General features: G+C 38.8%; 4 protein-coding genes across 5 annotated transcripts; 3 read left to right on the plus strand and 1 right to left on the minus strand.

The window, feature by feature from the left end:
• The first annotated feature begins 1,046 nt into the window (after positions 1 to 1,046).
• On the plus strand, positions 1,047 to 6,205 carry cfap99 (cilia and flagella associated protein 99). The gene is made up of 15 exons (XM_034124181.1): positions 1,047 to 1,336; positions 1,980 to 2,124; positions 2,228 to 2,322; positions 2,412 to 2,518; positions 2,599 to 2,776; positions 2,903 to 2,983; positions 3,213 to 3,281; positions 3,406 to 3,492; positions 3,586 to 3,674; positions 4,503 to 4,707; positions 4,878 to 5,019; positions 5,093 to 5,244; positions 5,324 to 5,529; positions 5,647 to 5,839; positions 5,970 to 6,205. Exons 1-15 carry the CDS (start codon positions 1,223 to 1,225, stop codon positions 6,075 to 6,077), a joined length of 1,971 nt encoding a protein of 656 aa, XP_033980072.1. The 5' UTR covers positions 1,047 to 1,222; the 3' UTR covers positions 6,078 to 6,205.
• Positions 6,206 to 6,406: 201 nt separating this feature from the next.
• Positions 6,407 to 13,504, plus strand: si:dkey-21a6.5 (major surface-labeled trophozoite antigen 417). The gene is made up of 9 exons (XM_034123471.1): positions 6,407 to 6,922; positions 9,343 to 9,513; positions 9,610 to 9,748; positions 9,852 to 9,940; positions 10,182 to 10,245; positions 11,290 to 11,378; positions 11,494 to 11,606; positions 11,683 to 11,839; positions 12,814 to 13,504. The coding sequence occupies exons 1-9, from the start codon at positions 6,730 to 6,732 to the stop codon at positions 12,969 to 12,971; spliced, it is 1,173 nt and encodes a 390-aa protein (XP_033979362.1). The 5' UTR covers positions 6,407 to 6,729; the 3' UTR covers positions 12,972 to 13,504.
• Positions 13,505 to 15,491: 1,987 nt separating this feature from the next.
• mrpl35 (mitochondrial ribosomal protein L35) lies at positions 15,492 to 17,135 on the plus strand. Its single transcript, XM_034124507.1, has 4 exons — positions 15,492 to 15,570; positions 15,808 to 15,967; positions 16,631 to 16,775; positions 16,869 to 17,135. The coding sequence occupies exons 1-4, from the start codon at positions 15,540 to 15,542 to the stop codon at positions 17,055 to 17,057; spliced, it is 525 nt and encodes a 174-aa protein (XP_033980398.1). The 5' UTR covers positions 15,492 to 15,539; the 3' UTR covers positions 17,058 to 17,135.
• Positions 17,136 to 17,187: 52 nt separating this feature from the next.
• On the minus strand, positions 17,188 to 24,230 carry reep1 (receptor accessory protein 1). 2 transcript variants are annotated; one of them, XM_034124497.1, is made up of 7 exons: positions 24,140 to 24,228; positions 22,574 to 22,646; positions 22,375 to 22,451; positions 22,152 to 22,272; positions 21,645 to 21,758; positions 21,300 to 21,465; positions 17,188 to 19,286 (listed from the first exon to the last, which is right to left on the minus strand). In XM_034124497.1, exons 1-7 carry the CDS (start codon positions 24,169 to 24,171, stop codon positions 19,276 to 19,278), a joined length of 594 nt encoding a protein of 197 aa, XP_033980388.1. In that variant the 5' UTR covers positions 24,172 to 24,228; the 3' UTR covers positions 17,188 to 19,275. The 2 variants fall into 2 exon arrangements, with proteins under 2 accessions (XP_033980388.1, XP_033980379.1); XM_034124488.1 differs by lacking the exon at positions 17,188 to 19,286 and adding an exon at positions 20,075 to 20,510 and having other exon boundaries at positions 24,140 to 24,230.
• Positions 24,231 to 25,566: the final 1,336 nt, after the last annotated feature.

The following is a 25,566-nucleotide window of genomic DNA, read 5'->3' on the forward strand; positions in this document are numbered from 1 at the left end:
AATAATAATAATTATCATTATTATTATTAGTAGTAGAAGTAGTAGTAGTAGTATTTTTATTATTATTTAGAAAAAATATAGGCCTATAACTTCTTCCTCATTCAAAATCAAGATTATGTGAATCTGAATTTATAAAAACATTTCAAAAGTTTGATTACGACACAATCCTCCGTGCTTTTGTTCTGCTGATTTAAAGCCCTTACATTAAACGTGTACTTTTCATTTCAGTTTATGATTGGATTCCAAAATTGCTTTCACTCATTATTGTATGTACACAAAGAAAAAATCCCCTTTTCAGCAGATGATGGTGTTTTTGATATTTCTGAGTGGAGAGGGACATTTTATGTTTTCCTTTATTTATTATCAGATATGTGACTAAAGAGTGGCAACCCAGTGACTTTGTTTACATGCTCACGATAATCCATTTATGGTAATCAGATTACGGCAGGAAATCAGATGATGCATTGTGAGGCTAAATAACCTCAGTTTCCATGTGATTTGTCCAGTAATCAGCTTTTCGCCACTAGCCCCTCAGAAACCCTGATGTGAAGTCACTTTTCCCAACAACAGTTATTTGTAATCATCATACACAAATCTGCTGCCTTAATCTGATTACTTTTATCAGCAGGCAATTCCTCATTCCTTATTGTATTTGTCACTTGATGTGCTTGTTTCAACATTTCCAACAGCACTTGAAGGCGGCGCATGGCTCGCACAAACGTCACAACAAGCTACGTCATAATAATTGTTATGGCAGCCAACAAAGGATCAGGATGTCACACTGTTAATCTGCATCCGATGGATTAAAACCATTACATGTATATTGTAAATCTGTTGAACAAAACAGCCCACTAATAATACTTTTTTTAAAACTCATTAATTTTCATTAACGTTGCTAATCCTTGTTTTTGTAAGGCATTACTCAGGCAGGCCTATACGTTTCTGTTTACGCTAGTGAGTTGCTAGGCAACGATTGAACATGGCAACTGTGTGCGCTGAAAACAAGCCGTGAATTTTATTTGGTTAAACTTTCTATGAATGTATCTTCTTTTATCAACACTTTAACCAGTCTCAAGTAGAACTAAGATGTTACTCTTTAAACAGCAGAGAAGCCCACGTGACCATTGAGGATATATACTGTATTTTGTGGAGCATTTCTCTGAGCAAAGATCTTTTCACCACAGTTATCAATCTCCCCCGGCTTTCTGCAGATCGATACAAAATGGCATCGAGCTATGGATCGCTTGCCAAGGAGGCCATTGTGCTGCTCGATAGGTTCAGAGCTGGAAGACAGTGTTTGGATGACTTCATGGAAGAAGCTTCAAAGGATCTGCAGGTAAATTGGCCTATATACTTTTACTACAGTAAAACATTGGAAATTGTACAAACACACATTTACACAAGTATCGAAAGTAAAGCCTTAAAGTACCAAAAGTAAAAGTACTCATGTAGAATAAGAGGTGGGAAATAACTAATTACATTTACTCAAGTACTGTACTTAAGTACAATTTTGAGGTATCACTTGTACTTTTCTTGAGTATTTGCTACTTTGTACTTCTATTCCACTACAATTCAGTGGTGAATATTGAACTTTTACTTTATAAACATTATTTATTGAAGGACTTTTACTTGTGACTGAGTATTCCTACACTCTGGTTGGTAGTTCTACTTTTACTTAAGTACAAGATCTCAGTGCCTCTCCCACCTCTGTTTAGAATAATGAATTATTGGATTCATTTTATGTTGCATCTTGTAAATGAGAGCACATTTTATCAGCCTTTTTATAGACTGTTGGTTAGAGTTATCTCTAGGGCATACTTCGTCATTTAGTAGTTGATTATATTTTGTAGCAACTTTATCTATAAAGTAATGCAGGTTATTAAAGTACTAGAGTAGTAGTGCAGTAAAAGCAATATGTCTTTAAAACCAAATAGTCATATCACTGGTTCCCTGAGGCTGCTTGTTGTTTTTTGTTTCAGAACATGGATACTCTGCATCAGAAGTTCATACTTGATGTAGTTTCTGGATGCATTGAACAAACAAAGTTACTGGACGTAGTTGTCAATGTCTTCTATGGCCAGAATGGAAGATGCTTATCGAGAGGTGATCGCAGCCAGCTTGTCAGTAAGTTAATGAACCAAACAAACTCCTACATTCTTATCAAAATTGGACTTTAGATAAAACAAGATTTCCATTTACATGTTTATAATACTATTGTGTTCTTCAGTCATCTGTTACCTCGCCACCTTTTCTCTTGATGACCTTGGACTTCAACGCTTCAGTAACATTATTAAATCTCTGGACGTCAAGAAGATGCACACAGTAAGAAACTCTTATCACTGTTGTTTCATAGGGAAATTACCATAATACTGTGCCCTGTGTGACAGTGTGTGTCTTGTGTTTGGCTATAGTTCCTGACTTTCTTTTTCACAAACCTCACTACGTGGATACAAGACGAGTGGAATAATATCTACGAGGCTGCCTATGTGGAGAAACTCTGGGTTGGGCCTCTGCTAAGGTGAGAAGAGAAGGAAAATATTTTTGAAGGAAATCAATGTTTTTTTTAAAGTCAAGGATCAAAGACTATTTGTCCTTTAGATGGCGCCCTGAGATGGATATTCTCCTGGACCAGCTTGCCGTCAAAATATCTCATGGGACTCAGGTCAAGAAAGCTCACATCAAAACAACTGAGCCTCTGGAGTTCTCTCTCACGAAACCTAAACCTCGACCTCTGCCTGTGCCTGAGGTCATTCCTCTGCAGGAAAAATCTAAACCAGTCAGTATCATTTACAATAATATATTTCCAAACATTGTCCCACAGTTAGTTTCTGTGCTGTCTTTTATAGACCATATAGACAAGACTTTATCATTGTGTTGACGCTCATAGAATCTGTTTGTTTAGGTGCCAGATAGCACATACAAGGCTCCAAAGGAGATGCAGATGATCGAGGAGATCAAACAAAAGAACCTTCAAAAGACTGAGGTAAAATATCTGCTTTTACTATTATCACCAGATGGGAGGAAACTGTGTAAAAAAATACTTAATGTAAATCACATGCAACCGTTAAGTAAAACACAAATAACCATTACATTCCAGCACATCAAAACACTTACTAATGGATACTATTACTCTCATATTATTATCATAACTGATGGTAGCTTTGTTATATGCCTTTCTAATGACATCTATTTTTTTATTTTTTTTACCAAAGGAACTGCTCTATGAGGCAAATATGAAACAGTTCAGGTGTGTTAATCCCCAGAAGTCTGAACACACCAAGGTAGGGGCTATTGACTGTGATTTAGTAATATTTTTTTGATTCATTTCCAAGCTAACTTAAAAAGATAAAACACTGAGAAAAGTCCAAAATTCACATTTCCGACAAACCATCATTTGTATTGCAGAGAGCGATGTCTCAGATTAAGGAGGGCTTGGATTCAAAACTCAAATTCAATTCATTTCATTCCTCTGGAAATCCCTCCAGCAATAAGGTGAAATGTAATAACTTACTTCAGTGGATCAGTCTTCAGTTTAATAGTGAAGGATATCAACTAATATAGACATCCTAATTCTGACTCTGTTAGACTAACAGCTGGCCAATCAAGCTCAACAGTGCAGCCATCCTGAGGCAGGGGGCGCTGTACGACCGTCAGGTGGAGGAGGAGCTGCAAAGGTACAGCACCACTTTCAACTGCCACTGCTTGACCTTTGTTTGTGGCATTATGTATTCTAACCTGATCAGTATCTATCCAACAACTGTGAACATTCATAAACACACCTCCGCCCCTCAAAGACTACAAACACTACCATTTAGGCAGGTCTCCCTTGAAAAAGAGGTCAATGATCTCAATGGGATACAACCTGGATAAATAAAGGTTTGAAATGAAATGAAATTTAGAAATATTTATGGCTATTTTACTTGCATCCTTTGGTTACTATAACCCTTTATGAACACACAGTTACTACATTTATACAGTTTTGTACATTTAACGTTTTTAGACTGTAAGTTTAAATATGCACATTGACATTTAATTTCATCTCATTGCACTGTCATCGCTACTACCTCTGCTTTTACCACTCTTATTTATTTATTTGTATCTATTTTTTACTGCAGTGAGAGTTGCCAAAGAAATGTCGTTGTACTTTGTATCATGACAATAAATATATATTCTATTCTATCCTGCATAAGACAGTACTGGAATGGAAGGCAAAACTATTTTAATGCGAGCAACATTAAAATTATAATGTTTATGATAACTGATCATTTTGAAAATACTTGTGCTTACATTTTCTTGAGATGTTCTATATAACGAATGTGTTCTCAGGTCTCTTATGGAAAAAATATTTTTATCCTTAATCAATCAATCTTAACTAGACTAAACAAGGTAGAATAAGACTGGATTTTAGCAGAAAAAATACCATATATGGCTAGAATAAAACTGAGTTTGGAATAAGACTGGATCTGCCAGATGTTGAGTCATTTCTTTGTGTTTGTATACAGAATGGAGCGTCTGGTGGAAGGGACACGTGAGCCCTCGTCTTTCCTCCAGTGGCAGAAGGAGATGCGTGAGAGGGACCTTCAGGAGGAGCTGGCCAAGATTGAGCGCAGACACCTAGAGGGACGCATCAGTTATGAGGAGGCAGCTATGGCCCGCACACGCATAATGGAACGCAACCAGAAGGCTGCTCAGCTAAAGAAAGAAGAGGTGGGTAAAGATACATTGACAAATGACAATAACATTCATTTACATAAGATAACATAGTGCTTTAAAGTTTGTAACGAGACTGGAAACGTGTCATGTGTTCTCTGCAAACACCCTTTAAAGAAAGGTCTTTACAATTATGCATGGATAATGTGGCTTTTATTGTTTCTTAGACAGCTCAGCTGATGCGGTCATATGCGGAGAAAAGGATGCAGGAGGAAAAGGAAATAAGAGACTTGGTGCAACAAGTGGCAGAAGGACACAAGAACTCAAAAGCAGCTAAAGAGAGAATACAGAAATTCAAGCAAAGTATAGGTAAGGCCTCCTTATTTCACCTCTTCTCCATGGTTTCCTTTTCATTCTCATCAATTTCACTTACACTTCACAGTGAAAGAAGTCTCAGAGCAAAGACGGGAGCTCCTTCGTCAAGCACTGGAGGAAGCACAAGCAGAGCTCAGCAGAAAATTTGAAATCATCCGTGAAATCCGCGCCATTCAATCGCTTCCTCACATAAGAGTGAGGACTTTTGACGACACAGAGGTGGGTGAAGGAAGGCATGGATGCCATAACATTTGAGATAGTTTCACATACTTCTTGTGAATCGATTGTGCCATGTCAGACTGCAGGCCATGAGCTGCTGGGGGAGATGTCCCTGGTGGAGCTGAAGGAGCGTCTGGCCCTGCTGGGGGAGGCGCAGCAGACAGAGCAGCAAGAGAAACGGGAGCACATCCTGGAGGAGAAGCAAAACAAGAAGCAGCTGCTGCTGGAGCAGCTGGACACCATCGAGCTCCACAGGAGAGCGCTGGCACAGGCTGCTGCCATCAGGTCAGGAAAATATTTGGCTCTCATTTGATTGTGGTAGGAAAATATGGGGCTAAAGCAGACATACACAAACACTGAAATATCCCCCACACAGTCATGAGGTGTTCTGGCATGTTGCAGGAAAGAGGAGAGGAAATCCAGGCCATTTTATCGGCAGGCGATGACTCATGATGAGACAGTTTTGGCTCTGCAGAAGAAACTTGAAGAGAAACAGCAAGAGCGCCAAAGACTGAAACAAACTCAAAGCAAGAAGGCCAAACCCTCTGAGCCGACAGCAGCACACACTGTCAGAAACACAGGGACACACAACAAAGTGAGTGTGAAATCCAGAACAAAGAGGAACTGACTTCTCTCAGTATGTTGTCTGTTTTTGTTAGTGTTGCGATTTCACATGGCAGCAGCAGTAAATGATATTCGTCTCTCTCTCTTTCTTTTACTGCCAGGAAAGCCTGACTGATACAAGCTGGGAGGAATTGGAGCTGAGCTTCGAGCGTCACATCCAGAAGGACGCTCCTTCTGTTGTTTCTCAGACAGAAACGCTCAAGACATAAATATGCATAGGCCTGTGAATGTTCTTTTTTAGACCAGAGAGATCATCAGTTGCTGCAAGAAACGTGTGGGAGGATTTTTTTTGTCTATTCTTTGACACATTTCAAATTAAAATTGCTGTGGAAATGTTTGAGTGCCATTATGATTTATTTCCAGAAATGATGTTATTTGAGGTGTACAATAAATAGCACCAATGTTTCCCCGTAGTAGATTCCACCTGTATGTGGCCTAAAAAGGGAAGTGGACCTTCAACTCACGACTTACAAAGAAAATGTCCGTTCCCTAAAAAGTTGTGTGTTGTTTTTGATGGGTGTCTGTTTTGGCAACAAGTTACTGTACATTTTTGTACTCATTATTAGTCATCATCATGCCAGAATCCCTCCCATTGAAAAGCAGAAATAGATCATGAATATATGAAATCAAAACTGCATATTTGTTTAAATCTTTTTTATGTATGTATCGTCTGTGTAACGGTTTACTAATAGATTGTAATTATACAGAATATACTGTACTTTGCCACACATTTGATTTTAATCACACAACAGGCGCCCCTGGTGGCTGCTCCGTGTAACATCAGGAGATCTGTCTGAATCTGGCCCATTTTTCCCAGTTTTTTCCCTGTAAAGCAAAATCACATGATGTGTATTTTGTCATATGACACTGATGAGAGGACTGATCCCGCTGCGAGCGAGCGTCACTGACGTCTTCTGTAAAAACAAAGGCAGCTCGCGGGACACTTGTCAGAGATGCTGTAGCGTCCTGACATTGTTTGGAGATATACTCGATATTATCTGGAGGATGGACGGCCGGGGACTTCTGCCTGCCATATGCGCCGCTTGTTTCATTGGTGAGCCTGACTCGTAACCGACCATAACTGCTGTAATGCTGCTACACAGTAGGAACGATATAGGTCTACTAAATAATCATTATTGAGAGTGTAAACTCACTGATCAAAACTGAAATTGCATATTATGTTTAAGTAAGATTATTAAAGACTTGTTTTAAAGCAATCAAAGCATAACATAACTATACATTGAATACAAATGTCATGCAGTCACAACAGCTAAATGTGAAAAGTGGGACACATCTTTCTAAAATAAAAGTTGATTAGCTGGAAATCCTTTCACAACAAACGTTCTCCTCATGAAGAATGACCACAGAATAATGTAGCCTACTGTGTTGCTTTGGTCCCTTAATAACTGTTATATTAAAACTAAGTATCATGTGGTATGACAATAATAGTCTGAAAGAGACTAGTTTTACAAAGATTTGAATATGATGTTGCTAAATACTTAAGAATATAACTTTCTGTTAGTATAACAAAGGATTGTGTCTTAAAGTTTGAGAGAGAAATGTTGCCAACCCAGAAAACCAGAGAAATCACATGACCCCATTTCTGAATAATTGCATTTCATGAGGAGGATGGCTCATATTGAAGAAAGCACTTAAGCACATGGCTAATGTAATTAGTAACACAATATGGGCTCTGTTTTACTAAAGTCGTTATACCTGTTGCTCTCACTTTCTCAGTGGTTAAAGCCAAGGAATATCAATGGTATATATATGTTGTGGAGTGATTTAAGATATCACGATAACATAACGATATAACTCTTTTATACCGGGAGAACCACCCTGCTGCATCTTTTTTTGTTTAGTTCCAGAGGCTGGATTCATATTCAATGCATGTCTGAGAATGAGGGAGATGATTGAATACTTAATACTTCATTCTTTAAAACTAAGAGCACTACTGTAAATGGCTGAAAATGTAAATACATTCAATTTAAAATTCTCCAAGACTACCTTTTTACAGAAATTTCTACTTGACACTACAACAGCAGAACATCTACTTTGGTATTCTGCATTTTTATTTTTCAGTGTGCTAAGATGTGAGCTGAAAAATCACAAATACAGCAAGCCAGTGTACCTGTGAAACCTGGAAGGCAGAGATTGGAAAGGAGAGATCAGATTAATTACTTATAATGTGGTTGATTATGTATTTTTTAAAGGTCCCATGTCATGCTTTTCCGGTTATGACCTGTCCCCTTGTGTGTTATGCAGCTTTTTCTGCATGTAAAAGTACACCCTGTAGCGAGTAAAACTCTAACACAGAAAATACCTGTCTATGCTGCCCCAGAACGCCTCTTTGGAGATTTTTATTTTTCCATTTTTTTCTTCCTGAGTATAGTGACGTAACGATACCCAGGTCCAAATGGACCAATCTGTGGAGCTCCTCACACACACACACTCACTCAGCCTTATATTTTTTCAGCCGCGGTACTCCGCGGAGTTTCGCCGGCACACACACTCACTCAGCCTTATCTTTTCTCAGCCGCGGCTCCGTGGATCTCCACTCACAGTTCGCCACACACTCACAGCCTGGCTGTGAGCGGTGTCTCGCTGTCTCAACGACCCCACGCCGCAACCAGGAAACGACACCAGTAATACAGCTCACACTGTCTGCTCCTCGAGCCTCAAAGGGCGGAGCAGCGAGCCCCGCAACGTCCCTGCCAACACAGCACCCAGACCCTACGCAGCATTCTCATCTGTTTGTGAGAATGCTGGTGTCATTTTCTGGTTGCTAACAAACACCATTGTAACACATAAACACACATCAGAGCACAGTGGGCTCATAGGGAGGGGGGGGCAGGAGCTCCAACAAGGCGTGTAGGACAGAGAGTGAATACACATACAGAGATGCTGTATGAGAAAACCAATGTGATTTTGGAACATTGAACAATGTAAATCTATTCTAGTATACCTCAACAATGGAATTATGATCAGTAGAAATACCCATGACATGGGACCTTTAAATAAATAAATGCCAATAAACCATAGGCCCAAAAAGTCTCAGGTTAGCCCTGTTAATCCTTTTTAAAACGTACTTAGTTTTTGCTTCTATTGTTGTATTAAACATTCAGGAACAGATATACTCCAAAAGCCCAAGAGACATTTGCATGACCTTTGCAACATGTCCACTTCAGGTCAAATCAAAAATTCAATTGTATTGTTTTTATGACAGACATAACTTTTTTTTCAAGTTTTCTGTGTGCATTTTATGGCTTTTGTGTCAGTAGAGTGATGACACAAATCATGTCGAAAAAGCAAGATTGGGTACAAGTTGTGACAAATAGCTGGATTTAAACCAGGCCTGATATAGCACCATATTAGGCACCTAAAAACCAGTCATGATTGATTTTATTTATTAATACTCCTACTTCAGTCCACTACCAGAAGTCAGAATTGAAAGACAGTGTCCTTCTCCTCCAGGCATGGTGGTGAGCCAGACCACACTAGCTCCTGCAGTGATGAACACCACTTTCATGGAGAATGTGACTGATCTGACTGTAACTCCCGTGATTCTCACCACGACCCCAGGCTGCTTTGCGTACAACACTTCTACTTGTGAGCCTTGTGCACCGGGATCGCAGTACGACAACAGTGAGTCAACGACCGTGTCATCTGACATGAAGCCACCATTTTAAGATGTAAACAGTAAAGTCGTGGTTAAGAAAATGCTTCCCTATCCCTCCCCAGACACCCTGCTGTGTGCATGCTGTGCTGACCCCGGGCTGTGTCTATTTCCTGGTGCCTGCCTGCCATGCAACAGAGGTTTCTATCAGCCGCTAGCAGGACAGCAGCAGTGTCTGCCCTGCAACCGGGGCTTCTACACAAAGTATGACACAAATTCTACATTTACTTTGACTTCTAATGGATTTTATTGGCTTTACCATCTAGTTCACTGTTCAATGTATTGTGTTTTTTGCACTACTGCACAGTTTCACTGGAAGTCCTTTGTGTAATCCCTGCCCTACTGGATCCTTCAACAATATCACTGGTGGAGACAGTTGCACAAGTTGTCCAGCAGGTGTGTTTATTTAGCTGAATACAAAAAAATCATTGCACTGTTGTAAATCATTAACTATTGATATGCTTTCAGACAAAACCAACAGTATGCTTGTGGTCAAAAATTAGATTTGTTTATGTTAAATGTCAAGTAAATTATAAATGAACATTAGCTTGCAACTGATTAGAGTATCTGTATCTCAACATAGTTTGACATCTTCAAAGATTTGAAAGTTATTTTATTTTCTGCCTACTGCTTTCAGGTTTCTTTTCCTCGCAGCACAGCTCCACTTCATGTTCACCATGTGCACGGGGAAGTTTCTGCAAGTAAGTTGCACTTAAATGTCACCGCCGGGTTTATGTTTCTATTATGGTTTGTTTCTAGGACCCAGAAATCTTTGTGAAACTCTCCTAACTATCGCTGTGTTTGGATAATCACTTCATCTAACAACATCACATGATTTTATGATCCCATGGTTCTGTTTGGCAGCACACACACACACACACACACACACACACACACACACACACACACACACACACACACACACACACACACACACACACACACACACACACACACACACACACACACACACACACACACACACACACACACACACACACACACACACACAGTAGTTTGAGGCAATATGACTTTTATCAATGCCTCAGCGACAGCGTGTTACCCTGAATTCATGTTGAAAACTGTGTTTTTCTCACATGCATCTATAGTGAAAGATCCAAAAGAAAATCCAAAAACCTAATGATTCAAATACATTGGGCCAGCGTTTTACAACAGAAAAACTATGACAACAAATCAGTTGATAAACTCTCACACACCTCATCCATTATAGTCGATATCTTATTCATCCAATGATATGCTCATTACTTCTGAAACAAATTCATATTTGCTTAAACTTTATTATTTAATAGACTTGTGCATAAACAGTACTCGCAGGTCATACTGCACCAGAGAGTTTGTAAACGGATGATTTGATGTAGTTTTGCTGTTGTTAAACAGCATTCTTTTTGCTATATTCTTTAAGTTTCATCAAGACTTTCACTGTGTTTGTTGGAGTCTTCATTTACCTTGGGGGCATGCAAGTAAAACCAAATGTTCTACACAAATTCAAGTCAACACATGCTTGAGTAAGTCACTGATATACAAATGTAAATGTTGCGTTTCTTTTAACCTTTGAAACATCAGTCCTATCAGGCTTATACTGTATGTCTGTTAACACTTTTAGACCAAGCTGCTAAACAGCTTCAAAATAATCAGCTTTCACATTTTTCAAAGTTACTTGTGACAGCTATGAAATTCATAATAGTTTATCCATTTACAGTCACAAACATGTCTCTCTCTCTCAGTTCCTCTGGTTGTAGCCAGTGTCAGATGTGTCCTGGAGGAACAGAAGCTTTGCAGTCTGCCGCAAGGGGCTGCACACTGTGTCGGCCAGGTAATTGATATCATGCTAACTTAATGCTACAAGGCCTAAAGAGTAATGTGTATCAGTGTGGCAGCTCATGATAAAAAAGATGATATCCATCCAGGTGATATCTGGTTTTAAACAGGCATGCACAAGCTTCCCCATCAGACGATGTGTCAAATCTGTGGCAATGGATTCTACCAGGTCAACTGGGGCAGGGAGAACTGTGATTTATGTCCAGAGAATCACTACTGCCCTGTGAGTACTGCACGTCCACACAAATCAGAGAAAACAAATATCTTGCATATGTTGGTTGACATGTTTTTTTCCTCAGAGTCCAGATGTGAACCCCATTAAGTGTCCCAGCGATGCTTTTTGTCCAGAGGGCAGCTTGTCTCCGGGATACTGCATGGAGACTTTCTTCCGCAAAGAAGGGGACACGTGTGAACTGGCTCCTGTCACCTTGGCCCTTTTAGTAATTGGGGGAGGGGGTAAGTAATACCTAACTATCCAGTACGTTTTTCTGAAGTTTTAGAGCTTCTTTTGAAATGTATTTTGCCTTAACTCTGTCATTTTGTCCTTCAAAACGTAATACTGTCTTACTGTTAAGACATCTCTGTATATATATTACTTCTCCATTGCATAGACAGTTACTTTATTCCTGTTTACATTCAGTTTATTCAATCATATTCATGCAGTACTGTCTCCCACAAATGTATCACTCGATTCCACTCATGTTTATATTTTAGCCCTATATTTTAACTTGCATATTTTAAGTCTTTCATTTGGCTTTTACTTGCATGCTTTTCTTTTTTTAATACTTATGAAATTAGCCTGAGAGCTAGGGCTTGATATTGTTTTTCATGTTATAGCGAAGAAAACTTGAACTAACAACATGTTTAAAAGCATTGCTTTAAAGTTATGCTTTTCAAACTGATTACCTTTAAAGTTGTGAAGCTTCAGGCTGCAATATGTGGGAATTAGATTATATATATTATCTAATTACACACAAAAACATTTATTTAAAGTAAGTATTGAAAGTGTTTGTTTGATATATTGATGGTTTATATCTCCATTTGGATAATATATGGCTTCCTTTTTTTCTTTAGCTTAAACGGCACAGTTCATGTTTTTCTCACTCATATTAGGAAATGAGCAAAGATGAAAAAAATAAATTGCAGTCAAACGACTTTGAATTACTCTGAATTATTATTATCTTTTGTTTTGTTTATTACGTTATGTATTTAAATTAAACACACTAATATCTCTCACAAAAAGAGAACACTTTTCTTTTTGCACAATGACAACTTGTTTTTTTTTCCCTGTTAAACTGAGACCACTTAATTCCCACTGGACAAAATTAATTAAAATAGGAATCATGCTCACAGTATAATATTGGCGTATGTGTAATCAATGGTACTATAAATGGACATTTCCTGTAACATCCTCTGGTGTTCTTTTTCAGTGGCTGTACTCTTCATCATTTTAATGGTCCTACGTCGACGGAGGGACATTGATGGAGAGTTGACTGTAGCACGAGCTCCACTATTACGCAAAGAGCGACCTCAGGGTCGATACTATGGCGTCCCCTGTGATGCAGAACCTGTGTATGCTGGCTGGTGAAACAGAGGACCTTAAAGCCTTGGTATCTTGTTATGGGTCCCAACTAAAGACACAAGAACTGATTGAGGAGTACGAAGTTAAAACACTGGACTGGTGCCTTGAGAGTGCTCTGACAATCCACCAGCTTTTAAAATCTGGTACGTTTTAATATATTACAAAGAAACAGACGTTTTTTTCTGAACTTTTGTAGTTTTACACTGGTACAATTGTTCCACTCAGAGACAAACACGCTTCTTTTGTAAACTACTTTAATGGATTATGAGAGGTATGTTGAGCGGTGAAAATAGATGCGTTCCTTGACTTTGTGGGAACCTCTCTGTCTTATGAAAAGCACTTTTTTTACAGAGGTAATTGATTTACTTCCGTTCCGACTGATGTGTTGATAGACTTGTGGTTACTTCCAATAACTCTTGTAGTTCCACAGCTACAGATAGGTGTAAACTGGTTGCTGCCATGGTTGCTAATTGTTTTTCATCTGCTTTTTTTAAAGTTATGTTTGTATAAAGGAAAATAAATACAAATAATTAATTTGAGCCTAATTTCTCACTGTTTTGTACTTATTTGAATTTGATTGCAAACCTAAAATAGAATATATGTTTTAAATGTATAGAAAATGAGGTGCTAGTGACTTATCCGACCGGCCCACATCGTCCGATCGGCCCACTTCAGTACCGGCCCATCGGGAATCGTCCCGAACGTCCCGATGGCCAGTCCGCCCCTGCTGCAGACCCATTCTCACAGCGTTTATCAACCTTTTTCTTACTCAATATCAAGCCACACTTATTGTTTTTACTTCGGTTGTGAGTTTGTGTGTGCTCAGGATGAGTTTGGCTGTGTTTCGCTGTGTATCGCTATATATAAACAAGGAAACCACACCTCCACGGAGCTCAGCGCGATTCACAACGTCCCGACCAATCAGAGCACACTGGGCTCACAGGGAGGGTGGGGGCTGGAGCTATTGGAGCTACAACGAGCCGTTTAGTTGAGAGAGTGAATACTGCTGAATACACACACTTTACAGAGATGCTGTATGCGAAACCAATGTGAGTTTGGAAAAATGCACAGTATAAATCTATTTTAGTATACCTCAACAATGGAATTATGATCAGTGGAAATGGCCATGACACCTCTCCTTTAAACAAATTCACCCAATCCTGGAAAACCACTACTATCATAACCAGTACAAAATAAATACCAGGGTTTTAAGTCTAAGTCTGCCTATACTGTCAAGACAGCCTGACCTTGTCAGAGCCTCACAGATGTAGTTTTTTGTTGTTGGTACAAATCATCTTAACAAGTATTATTTTAAGGTGGTGTAAAGTTGAGGGGTCTGAAACATGGAAATTGTATAATGTCCCTATCCTCAGCAATCTAGATCTTATTTTTCTATTGTATGCAATTTCATTCTAGATTAAGTGCCCTTCATTTTTGTTTAAAAAGTAATGTCTGACTTTTGCACATTGGTTTTAAAACAATATGGACACAGATATTTGTACATGTTGTAGCTGGAAAATCACAGGTGTATTTAATAATTTATGATTTCATAAAGTGCAGATCAAAGTCCAGAAGGGCCATTGTTAATGTTATTAGTTGCCCCTGTGCATTTCCTGCAATGACAGGTAATAATGTGTGCCATGAAGAATATGTATTCAGGGGATACTGCAAGGTTTACCAGACCCTCTAACAAATATGTGGTTTGGTCACACTGCAGTGAACATTTCTTCCACATTATATAAACATCAAATGTGACTGTGACAAATAGCAGATCTGTAGTTCAGATAAACATGTTTACAGAGTGTGACAACCATGGAGTAGAAAGACAGATACAGCTAAGAGTTGCACACAAGACTGTGTTCAGAAGTATAACATGCACAGAAAGTTGATGCCAGAGTACTTAACATACTTTCTGGAGGATGAAACCTCATACACACTAATTCTATGGTTGGTCTGTGTTGTTTGTATTTCAATACCAGACAGCAGTGGTGCAAGAGGTATTGAGTGAAAATAGTTAGAATGTGGAAACAAGCTACTCCATTCCAAATTCCTGCATTAATTTAAACTCTAATAAAAGTACAGTTAGTTTATGGTTAATACATTTAAGTATACAAAATGTCAGTGTATATTTCATTAGTGGATTTGTTATTCATGATGCATTTACATGTAAGAAGCATATCATTGTTGCAAAGGGCAGCAGCACATTTCCTTTGCTGTTGGTTATTAGTAACAGGACTGTTGTTAAAGTGTCATGTTTTAAAAAAATATATATAATTTAAATGGATATCAAATACATGTAGAGTGGTAAAAAGTACAGTTTTGCCTCTGAAATGTTGTCGGTTAGAAAGATACAATAGCAAAAATAGGAAATATATATTTTATAAACCAAATACAACAAAACTGTAATTTCGCCATATTTTTCTGAGAATAAAATCATACAACATGTGAGTAACAATTGCAAGGTGGCGGTAATGCACCGTTTCGTATTTACGTTAGATCCATGCGTTGAATTCAATGACAATGACATTTGTCCTAACAGGACTCCGTACTTACGCGAACATTCCAGTAGAAAAGATGGCGGCCGCCTTTGCAAGAAGGGTGTCTGGTATGTACTGACAATTTGACATTACAACTTGTATTATCTCACTCCCTTCACCATGTACATGTTTAGTATTGTTCCATATTCTAATTCACTGAACTTTTGGCATAATTGTGCGAACACGTGTTGTGTGTTATCACAGTCAGTACGTGGAGTTGCTAAAATAGCTAACTAGCCACAGTGCTAGGTTTTCTCTGCGCTCAGTGCGCTGACCTGTTGTCATGTTGTCCTTGTGTCTGACAGGGCTGCTGAGGCCGCTGTCTGTCTCTCTGTGTGCCAGGACAACACAGCTCTGTCCGCTCTCCAGCCTCATCCAGCCTGCCCCTCTCTACTGCTCTGCCGCTGTCCGCGCTCCTCTGCGGGCTGCGGTGTACCTGACGCCCCGCTGCAGCATCCTTCAACGGTACAACAACTCCTTCTGATAACCAGACTACTGTTCAGTGGACAGTTAATAACCAAAGCCCGTCACCACTTCATAGTTGAATATTATCAACACATGTATCTTTATAACTCTACTATTCATCGCGTCAGAGAACATAACTTACATTGACACTATAGGCAATAGAATATAACACATGACACAAGTTTTCTGGGGCTGTTTCCAGTGGTTTGCTCTGTTCCATTTAAGGGATATCTTGCTATCACAAGTTCACAACATATATAATATTACTTAATTTTATACCATGCATGAAAACACATTTGGGTTAAGATTAGAGTCAGTAGCAACAAGGATATTGTATTCAATATCTACTGCTTGTCATTTGAGAATTAGTTTTGTAATTATGTGATGTGAAGATTGGACATCCAAAAGAGTTAAGCACCACAATCAAAATGCTATTCTCCAATCCCGAGGGATATTTCAAAACCGACCAAAAAACGCAAGTGTTTGTTTTACAAACACTTGTGTTAAGGTCAAATATTGTTTTGTTATTTCATTGAATTGAACCTTCTTCAATTAAGCAGCTAGCCTCAAAAAGGCCTGAGAGTCTCATAGTTATGGATCTTGGGATTTACCTAACTCTGATTAACAATTCATGTTACCTTTCTCTACTCTGTGTTGTTGTAGGGTTTCAGCTCTTATTCCCAGTCTGACTCAACAGCCAAGCCGAAGTCTGATCTATGTCAGTCTGAAGAAGGGGAAAAGGAAGTCTGTCAAATCTGTGACGGAGAGATTCATGAGGCTGCACTGTGACCTTTGGATAAGACGCAAGGTATGAATCATTTGCTAAGATCAGCCATTTCTTGTCTTTGCACATTTTTTAAAACGTGTTGCCAATCTGTCTTCCTGTGGACATTGTTTACAGTCTGGATACAAAAAGAAACTGTGGAAGAAGAAGCCTGGTCGGCGAAGCCGCCTGAGGGAGCATGTATTCTGTAACAAAACACAAACAAAGCTTTTGGATAGAATGACAACCTCATTTTGGAAAAGGAGGAACTGGTTTGTTAATGATCCGTACCTGAAGTACCACGATCGGGTCAACCTCAAAGTGTAATGTGCTGATTCATGTTGTGACATCTTCTTTTTGTGTTATTATAATGTTAAATAAGTAATAAAATCATGTTAAATGATCCTTTCCTTTTAAATGCCTGTTTTTTTTAAAGACAAAAAAGATTAGAACAGAGTCAATTCTTTACTTAGTTTTTAATGGCTGTAAATCAATTTTAACAGAAATATTTAACCCAGTAGAACAATTAATTGATAGCGATTAACCATCATTTCATCACTTCACTTTAGTTTTGTATTTCACAATAAGGTTGAATTTGAATTATTTTGACATTCTGGCCTGCCAGAACTACATTTCTTAGGATAACTTAAGTGGTATCTCCTCATGAATGAAGTCAAAGTGGCAAATTTACCAGTAAATAAGACAGTATTCATATGTATAGCCAACATGGATGTATAGTCAGAACATTTCATATTCTTTCTACAAAGCAACAGAACATGACAAAAATGATTCACTGTTTACCTGCAAGGTGTCTTAGCAAAATCACTTGAATCAAATGTTCATACAAATTAATAACAAACATCATGCAATGATGAGTTTCAGTTTACGCACATGTATACAAATCTGCTTCTTAGCAACATTTTTTTTCTCTTTTGCTTTGCATGAATTTTAATAGGATATCACATCCATCACTAACACTGATACTACTAACGTTGAAACACATAATCGATTTTTCCTGTTTCATTTTTTTCACCAAAAGTCCATTAAAAGGACAATTTATGTGCATAAGTGTATCTACAACATCAGAGTGAGTGACGTGTAAACAGAACAGTTGTACCTGAGAAGCTTTCGTTTCAAACTTCAGACTCTTAATGAAACCGATACAAAGATGAAAATTATAGATCTATGGCAGAAGTCTATCCATCGACAACCAACACAGTGATATTGTGTGAAATGTTGCTTTGTCCCAGGCTCAGTGAATTAAGTAAAGGATGAAAACATACAGTGTATCAACAAGCAATTTAAACTTAAATGTAAGTTTGTAAACTAATAAAGTCACTAATGAATTTTTAAAAATCAGGGAGCAGAAGATTGTTGGGTTTAGTGTTGCTCCGTTAACAGCAGAGCACTACACAGTGATTTCAAACACGGAAAAATAACCATGTTTATATTTAATTTATATATATTTAATAAATATTTACTCACGGTATACCCTATTTCTGCTAAAGCTCAAAGTAACATATTCCTAAATGGCCGACCATTGCCAAATGAATGATCAGTTAAATGCTTACAAAATGAACAGTAGATTGTCAAAAACGGTACACTACATAACCTCCTGTGAATTCATTTTTCTGTGGTGTGAATACTTTTACCACAGAAAAAAGAAATAATAAAGTTTTAGTGATAATATTCAGCTATTAATTTGTTATGAATACATGTTTATGTATTTTTTGGGCCATTTAGGAGCATTGAGGGCAGCCTTTTTAAATAGTAAACATAGTGCAAAATGATTGTTTAATGAGAACATATTTGTTAGAAATACTTATGTTGAGACATTTTAGGTTGTTACGTCTTTCTTTAAGGCTTTAATAGAGAGGTGCGTAACAAAATATTGTCTGCCACTGGTGTTCAGTGTTACAAAAGGTAGGATGTTTAAACTCAGAAGAGTGATTTTTGAATAATATGAGAATTAATCAGTGCAGAATACAGCTGATCATAGATGCTTCTATAGAACAGATTGAATGGGGGTAAGACATTTGTTTTCTATTGAACATTGGCTTTTACTACATTCTCTTACATTGACCATGTCACTCTCACTCCGGCATTCATGAAACTACATTCTGTTAGTTAACAGCGGACCAATGGCTGAGAAGACACGCATGCAATTGCCTATCCAAACCTGATATATAAAAACAATCAAATCAGAAAGATGAAGTACACACACACCGTACATAAAAACATATAAAATAACCCATCAAATCAAAAATGTCTATCAGCATGGAAACCATTCATTCATATGCACTCGATGTCACAACCCTCAATGTTTTTCAAATCATGAGCCACAAGATGTTATATAAATAGAGGGGTCATCATAGGTCACTTTGGTAATACCTTATTCCAAAGCAAGGCTGCTTCAGTCATGTAGCTTTTGGCCATTCATATTTTTACTTCTTGCAGCGAAGGCAGCTGGAGTCTTTAGGACAGTTTCACATGGCTTCATTGTTCGGGGAAAGCACTCCTGGATCTTGTGAGAGGCCTTAAGACTCTAAGAGGAGGCTAGAAGGGAAGACAAATAAAGACAGTATTTAATTTATTTATACACATTATTAAAAGGATACTGCTGCTGGCTTTATTTTGTATTTTTCTTCTTGTCCAAAGCCCATAAGTTCCTACTAAGGACATACATCTATTAAAACAGGTCAAACGTATTTAATAGATTTTTTAAACTGCATATTTTTGGAAGCATTTGTTGGGGACTATTTTTTGCTGTGGATTATTAAATATGTTTACTGAGTATTAAGGGCAGCAAGATGCATGTACAGTATCTGGGATAGTTTTAACTAAAATACAGTGCCAATGTTCAATATAATGTAGGAACCAGTGCAGCTGTGTGGCTCAGATATGTTTGTTTGTGTTCTTTATAGACAACAAGTGGTGTATGGCAAAGAGGAATAAGTAATATCAGTCTTTAAGTAAAAAAGACAATACTTATTTGTAGAATCAATACAGTCAATTTCGTTGTTTTTTTTCATGGGATTTGTCAACAGTAAGAAAAATATAGAATATTGCCGTTGTGTCCTTAGAACAGTGCAGCTCAATTAAGCAACACATGCCAGAAAAGGTTATATTAGATGTTAAAATGTATTAATGAAAACCAATTTGGGGTTCACACCTAGGGACTGATAATGGAAAATCATTTCAATAAACATCACATTATCAAGTTATTATCAGGGCTGGAAAAATCCATGTTTATATTTTTTTCCCCATGCCACATTTCAAAACCAGTGAGCACCCATGCAAGATCACACGTTCATTTGAACCAAACAATAAACCCACCCTCCACCCTCCACAGTTTCAGGAGTTCTGAACTGTGATGATTCATTTAGCTACCCAGCAACAGAAATGAGTGAATCGGTGAGTAAATCCCCACTCTCAAGGGCCAGTTAGATTCAGGCAGCAGCTGAGAAGCCACGCTGACGAGGCATTGTACCTCAGGAGCCTTCCTCTTCATCAGCCTCAGCTGCGGAGAGCTTGATGCTACCAGCAGCCCTTTCCCCACCTCCTCAGTTTCCTCCGGAGCAGGAGAGGGAGGTGGGGAGGGTGTGGAGGGTGTGGAGGGTGTGGAGGGTGTGGAGGGTGGGGAGGGTGGGAAGGACTGGGGCGTCAGAGAGGGCGTAATGAGTGTGGACTCGGACTCAGAGGGTGAAATGGTCTGGGACAGCGACTCCTTGGACTCCCATTGGCCCAACCCCAACATCTCATACTCAGTCATGTCAAAATCTGTGCCATGAAGAAGGATCAGTGGAAGGCATGAACAACGTGTCTCTGGTTTATTGAATGTGTGTAACTGCACTTATTGACATCATTGATAATTAGGAAAGTTCTTATGATGTGAAGATCATCAATAATTGAAGTTAAGTTAACATTTGTGTTTTAATGGGATTTGGTGCCAATACCATAACATAAAATAACCTTAGTTTATCCTTTAAATTGAGAGGATCCATAATTGAGTAAATGCTATTATTATTCTCAGATATTAACAGATTATCTTAATTCCTTGTTCGATAAAAAGGTTGTTATGTCTTTACACAGCGGAAAATTGTGTTCCAATGTTAACATTTGTGTCTTAATGTAATGTCTTAATTTCCTCCTCAAAAAAAGAATTATCAGCTGAGAACAAATATTTAAGGACACGATCCAGAATTTAACAAACAACAACTGCTTCCACATGATGTTGGGAACAAATCCCCCCAGCTACATACGAGTTTAATCACAGGGTGGTGAGCCTGGCAGGCCTGCGACGCCTGACCTGCTCCAAACAGGAAGGCAGGACTGACGTTTCGGGGCCACTCAGGAAAGCAGAGGCTCTAAACAATATCTGACGGCTTAAACAAGCTGGAACAGGAAGACAGAAATCTAAAAGATAATCTGTTTTACACAAACGAACCATGCAGGCACTATTATTGTGTTATAATAGCACCATTATGGCTTATATTGTCAGCACTACAAGGGAGTTTTATTATGCCCCAATAACAATTTCCTGTGCGGGCCAGAGTAATGTATGCTCACCCTTGTTACAGCTCTCCGACTTGCTGCGCATCATGGACCTGGTTCGAGTTTGTGCTGCTGCTGCAGGCTGCGAAGTGTCAGGGGCGGTTTTACTGGAGTCAGACTCACAAGAAGACAGATCCTGCATACTGAAGCTCCTCAATCTGTCTGACAAAACCCCTTGGCTCTAGAAAAGGTAACACAAGGTTTTCATCTAGTGTCAGTGGCAGTGTGTCAACAACATGGATCATCCTGACAATAGGCTACTTTACAAACAAGCACACAATAAGCCTATGTGCATATATACAATGCCCCTCTACTGTACCCCCAGGTCAAAACAAACCAAATATCCAGAGTCTGCGTTACCTTTGTTGCAGCCAGGACGGCAGCTGTGGCGGCAACATTCAGCCCTTTTCTCCCAAAATGCACCAGTGTGTCATAGCTTTTGTCCTTGGCTTGGCAGATATACTCGTCAATGTCCTGTAACAAGGACAGAAACAAAATGATGTTAACCTTGTCTCCCTTGTTATTAGGTCAGTCCGTATGTGCTGTGTTGACATGCGCTTCTAATATGCTTAATTGCCTTACTTATCTTCTCCAACTCACTAATGTGTTTCCTGACTTAGACAAGGAGGAAAAAGGAAAGGAGAAAGGGAGGAACACTGACATTTCCTCTATCCTGTCCTGCCAACACATCTTTAACAGCGAAAGTAGAAAAAACCCAAAGGGCACTTTTGTTCTCTGGACAGCTGCAAAGCTCAACTTCTATTAGTTACAAAACATGATGAAGGCTAACTTAAAATTTCCCCCAAAGACTTTCCTTGAATCCACCAGTGGAAGAATAGGAAGGTACGACAAAGGGAAGGATTTCACCTTTTCTTTTGAGGAAAGCGTGGGATGAACAAACTTCCTGTACAGCACACTGGAGCCCTTAGTGTAAGGGGACAGCAGCCACACCACAAAGGCTATCTTCAGTTCATAGTAGAAAGGAATCCTGCACCAAAGACACAAAATGATGGAGCCACTCATAAGGAACATTTGATATAAACATGGAGTATAATGTTATATTACTTAACATTAAAAATAAGTCACTTACCAGCAAAGAAACATATCTGTAAACACTTCCACAGCGGTGAATAGGGCAAATATGATCCAGTACATCATCCATTTTACCTAAAATGTAGGACAACAGTGAAAGTTAAAGTAGTTACACACAACACTTTGAAGAATTGTACATAAAAGGAAGTCATTGCCGAATGTGATCTCGTCACTAAAAATACAAATGATATACTTACGTATTCTTTCACATCTTTCGACTTCACAGCTTTATAAGATGAGTATGCAGGATATAGTGTACCGAAGATAAGTCTGGAAGGCAGAAAATGTGCCCATTAACTCGAGAAACAAAACATTTAACACTACAGTCCGAGAGATAGTTAAAAAATGCAAGAACAATCTTAATATTCAAGAGATATTAAATGTTATAAATAGTTTTGGGAAACATACAGTGTTAAGGAAGATATTTCAAATTACCTGGGCTAGTACATGTATTACCCTGCCTTTATAAATGTTGGAAATGTTTTGTCTTCTTTCATCCATTTACACAATCATTCATTTTATTAAATGAGCCTTCTGGGATACATGCCACCATATCTAAACTGATTTACAGGTTCTCAGGTAACAACAAGGTTTCCCCTCCAGAGAGAAACTAGGAAATCAGCCATGAAAAGTTAAATGTATCCCTTGCTGATCTAAACTTCCAGCCATAAATCCCGAGTGTTTTATTGCTTTTCTTTACATTTCAATTCCTATGCAGACACCTGTGCTGCAGGGTGTCCCACAGAGACCCTGTTGAAGTGTTACAGCCAGGCAACAGCTGTGAGGGCGACATGATCAAATTACTGACCCACATCATGTTGCACCTCTCCCGCTGCCTTTGCTCCGAAGAAACACAAGGGCACTAAAAATAAACAGATCATCTGTGGGAGACGCTACTGAGAATGTCATGTTGGAGAATGGACCCAAAATCATGCACATAACAGGGTTGTAAGCGGCTGAGACTGTTCCATCTATGAAACCATATCTTGTAATCTAAATGTATTTGCCTCACTATTTTAAGGTTGGGCCTGCTGTTGGTGTAGAATACTCCACACGGGCTGCAATGGCGCTGATTCATACTTTGTGCAGGTGAAAATAACCATAACTTAAATCTCGTCCTATTTGTTATCATTCAAAGCTCCAGCTATAATGGAGGGTATCGGGATGTATGCATTCATTTCTTATTACATGAACAACTCTTGCATTGTAACCTGAGAAGGCTGACCCATCCCTTTTGTTTTTTCCAATATGGGACATCAACAGAGCATATTGCTCCACTCACTGACCGCTCCTGTTGTTCTGACAGTCATCGCGCTGCTCACTGACATTTAGCTGCCTCTGATTTCTGGATCTGACTCATATCATTTCATGTCTGATAATAGATGAGTCAGCCAATCACGTTACCTCTTTGTCTGTGATAAATAAGGACACTTGACAAACACAAAGAGTGCCATGATACTGAGCGCTGTTCAGAAATACACCAGGTCTACACAGGCCTAGCTCAGCATTCCTGCTGATGAAATGGCAAAGTGCAATCTGTTAGAATTTGGACTGTTTTTCAAGCAAAAATGATAATACACCGCTCTCCTTAGACACAGAGGTCTGATTTCGATTACATATTAGACAATTTGCGGGGGCTTGTAAAGCGCCCCGCTCCTGCACCGTAATGAGCGTCTCAAATAGCCACAATAACAGGGAACGCATATTTATTATTAAGCTACTATATGACAGAACATATGTAAATAAATATTAAAATGACTTACACCACAAGTCTAGAGATGATCCACGAGACCATTGCGCTTGAAAGGCGACAGGACGCGCTGTCTGCTGGGAGGAGTTTCCTCCAGTTGACAGTCAGGAGGCGACGTCTGGACGCACACAGGCGGCAACGTGATGCACAATAAACACTACAGCTCTTATCCATAGATGGCAGTGTTGCCTTGCACAGACAGCACGGACACTCAGGATATCTGCTGGTTAAAGTTGAGGCTGCCTGGCTGTGATATGTGGCATTACCTGAGGGTGGTCTTCAAAGGAAATATTTTTCTTTGGAGCCCATACTGACACCCTCTCCTCATAGGTCAGAGTGTGTGTACCCTGGGGCCCAAAGTACATATTAAGCACAAAAGCAGACATGGCAGCTTCATCATTTGCTCAGAGATCTAGAAACGTTGTTTACTGTCATTTTGACTAGAGAATGTATTTAGAAATAGTCAACATGTAGGTAAGGATAAAGCTATGTTTCCTATCAATCACATCTCTGTACATCTTTAAAGTAATTTGCTTTGGCGGACCAACAGTCCAGAATCCCATATTTTTTTGTATTTTTCACACAATAAATAAAAACAGTGAACCCTCATGTTGGTGAAGCAGAGAATGGTTGCCGTTTTTGCTTGATAACTGAAATTATGAATTGATAATCGAATACGTTTTCCCATTCATTTCCTGTGAATTTACTTATCCATTGTTTTATGATTTACATGTGACCATATAGTATTTTACAAAACATTACAAATCTTTAACTAAATGGACATGGTCATCAAACCTGGGAATACCAGCTCCATTAGAGCTACTGTAACTTAGCATTGTTCAGCCTCTGGCCTACATACTGTAGCCTGAGAACAGAGGCGTGGTTTTGTTAAAGCACAACAAAAGCCACTAAAGGAGTGCTGCGGCTGGTAGAAATCTAATCCATTTTGAAGGAAAAGGAACAGGAAATGCCCCACCAAAAATCTTTTTTTCCTGCCCTTTCAAAAAACAACAATCTAGAATTTACATTTCTCAATAATGCACTTGAATTCTGAGTCATACCACCAACACATGATAATTGATAATGCAATACCTGAACAGCAGAATGATAAAAGATCAGACTCATTTTACTCTTAACTGTTGAGTCGGTTCTCTGAACTAGCTGTTAAGCAGGACAGGTGTATGTGTCAACCAAAGCAGATTTCAGTGCAGTTCAGTTTCTGACCTGTTGAGTGGGCTGTTGCAAGCATACCCGTTCAAGAGGACCTTAAAGGTCCCATGTAATGGCCATTTCTACTGATCATAATTCCATTGTTGAGGTCTACTAAAATAGATTTATATTGTGCAATTTTCCAAAATCACATTGGTTTCTCATACAGCATCTCTGTATAGTATGTGTATTCACTCTCTGTCCTAAACGGCTTGTTGGAGCTCCTGCCCC

This window comes from Trematomus bernacchii, unplaced genomic scaffold (genome assembly GCF_902827165.1).
Source record: "Trematomus bernacchii unplaced genomic scaffold, fTreBer1.1, whole genome shotgun sequence".
Classification (NCBI taxonomy): domain Eukaryota; kingdom Metazoa; phylum Chordata; class Actinopteri; order Perciformes; family Nototheniidae; genus Trematomus; species Trematomus bernacchii.

Coding starts and splice junctions, on each gene's coding strand:
- si:dkey-21a6.5 (XM_034123471.1), top strand. CDS start 6,730: ATGACACTGATGAGAGGACTGATCCCGCTGCGAGCGAGCGTCACTGAC. Junction 9,749..9,851: donor AACCGGGGCTTCTACACAAA/GTATGACACAAA, acceptor ACTACTGCACAG/TTTCACTGGAAGTCCTTTGT. Junction 10,246..11,289: donor GCACGGGGAAGTTTCTGCAA/GTAAGTTGCACT, acceptor TCTCTCTCTCAG/TTCCTCTGGTTGTAGCCAGT.
- cfap99 (XM_034124181.1), top strand. CDS start 1,223: ATGGCATCGAGCTATGGATCGCTTGCCAAGGAGGCCATTGTGCTGCTC. Junction 2,519..2,598: donor TGGGTTGGGCCTCTGCTAAG/GTGAGAAGAGAA, acceptor TTTGTCCTTTAG/ATGGCGCCCTGAGATGGATA. Junction 3,282..3,405: donor AGAAGTCTGAACACACCAAG/GTAGGGGCTATT, acceptor TTTGTATTGCAG/AGAGCGATGTCTCAGATTAA.
- reep1 (XM_034124488.1), bottom strand. CDS start 24,171: ATGGTCTCGTGGATCATCTCTAGACTTGTGGT. Junction 22,647..24,139: donor ATCATCTCTAGACTTGTGGT/GTAAGTCATTTT, acceptor TCTGCCTTCCAG/ACTTATCTTCGGTACACTAT. Junction 21,466..21,644: donor CCGTCCTGGCTGCAACAAAG/GTAACGCAGACT, acceptor TACCTTTTCTAG/AGCCAAGGGGTTTTGTCAGA.
- mrpl35 (XM_034124507.1), top strand. CDS start 15,540: ATGGCGGCCGCCTTTGCAAGAAGGGTGTCTG. Junction 15,571..15,807: donor CTTTGCAAGAAGGGTGTCTG/GTATGTACTGAC, acceptor TGTGTCTGACAG/GGCTGCTGAGGCCGCTGTCT. Junction 15,968..16,630: donor CGCTGCAGCATCCTTCAACG/GTACAACAACTC, acceptor GTGTTGTTGTAG/GGTTTCAGCTCTTATTCCCA.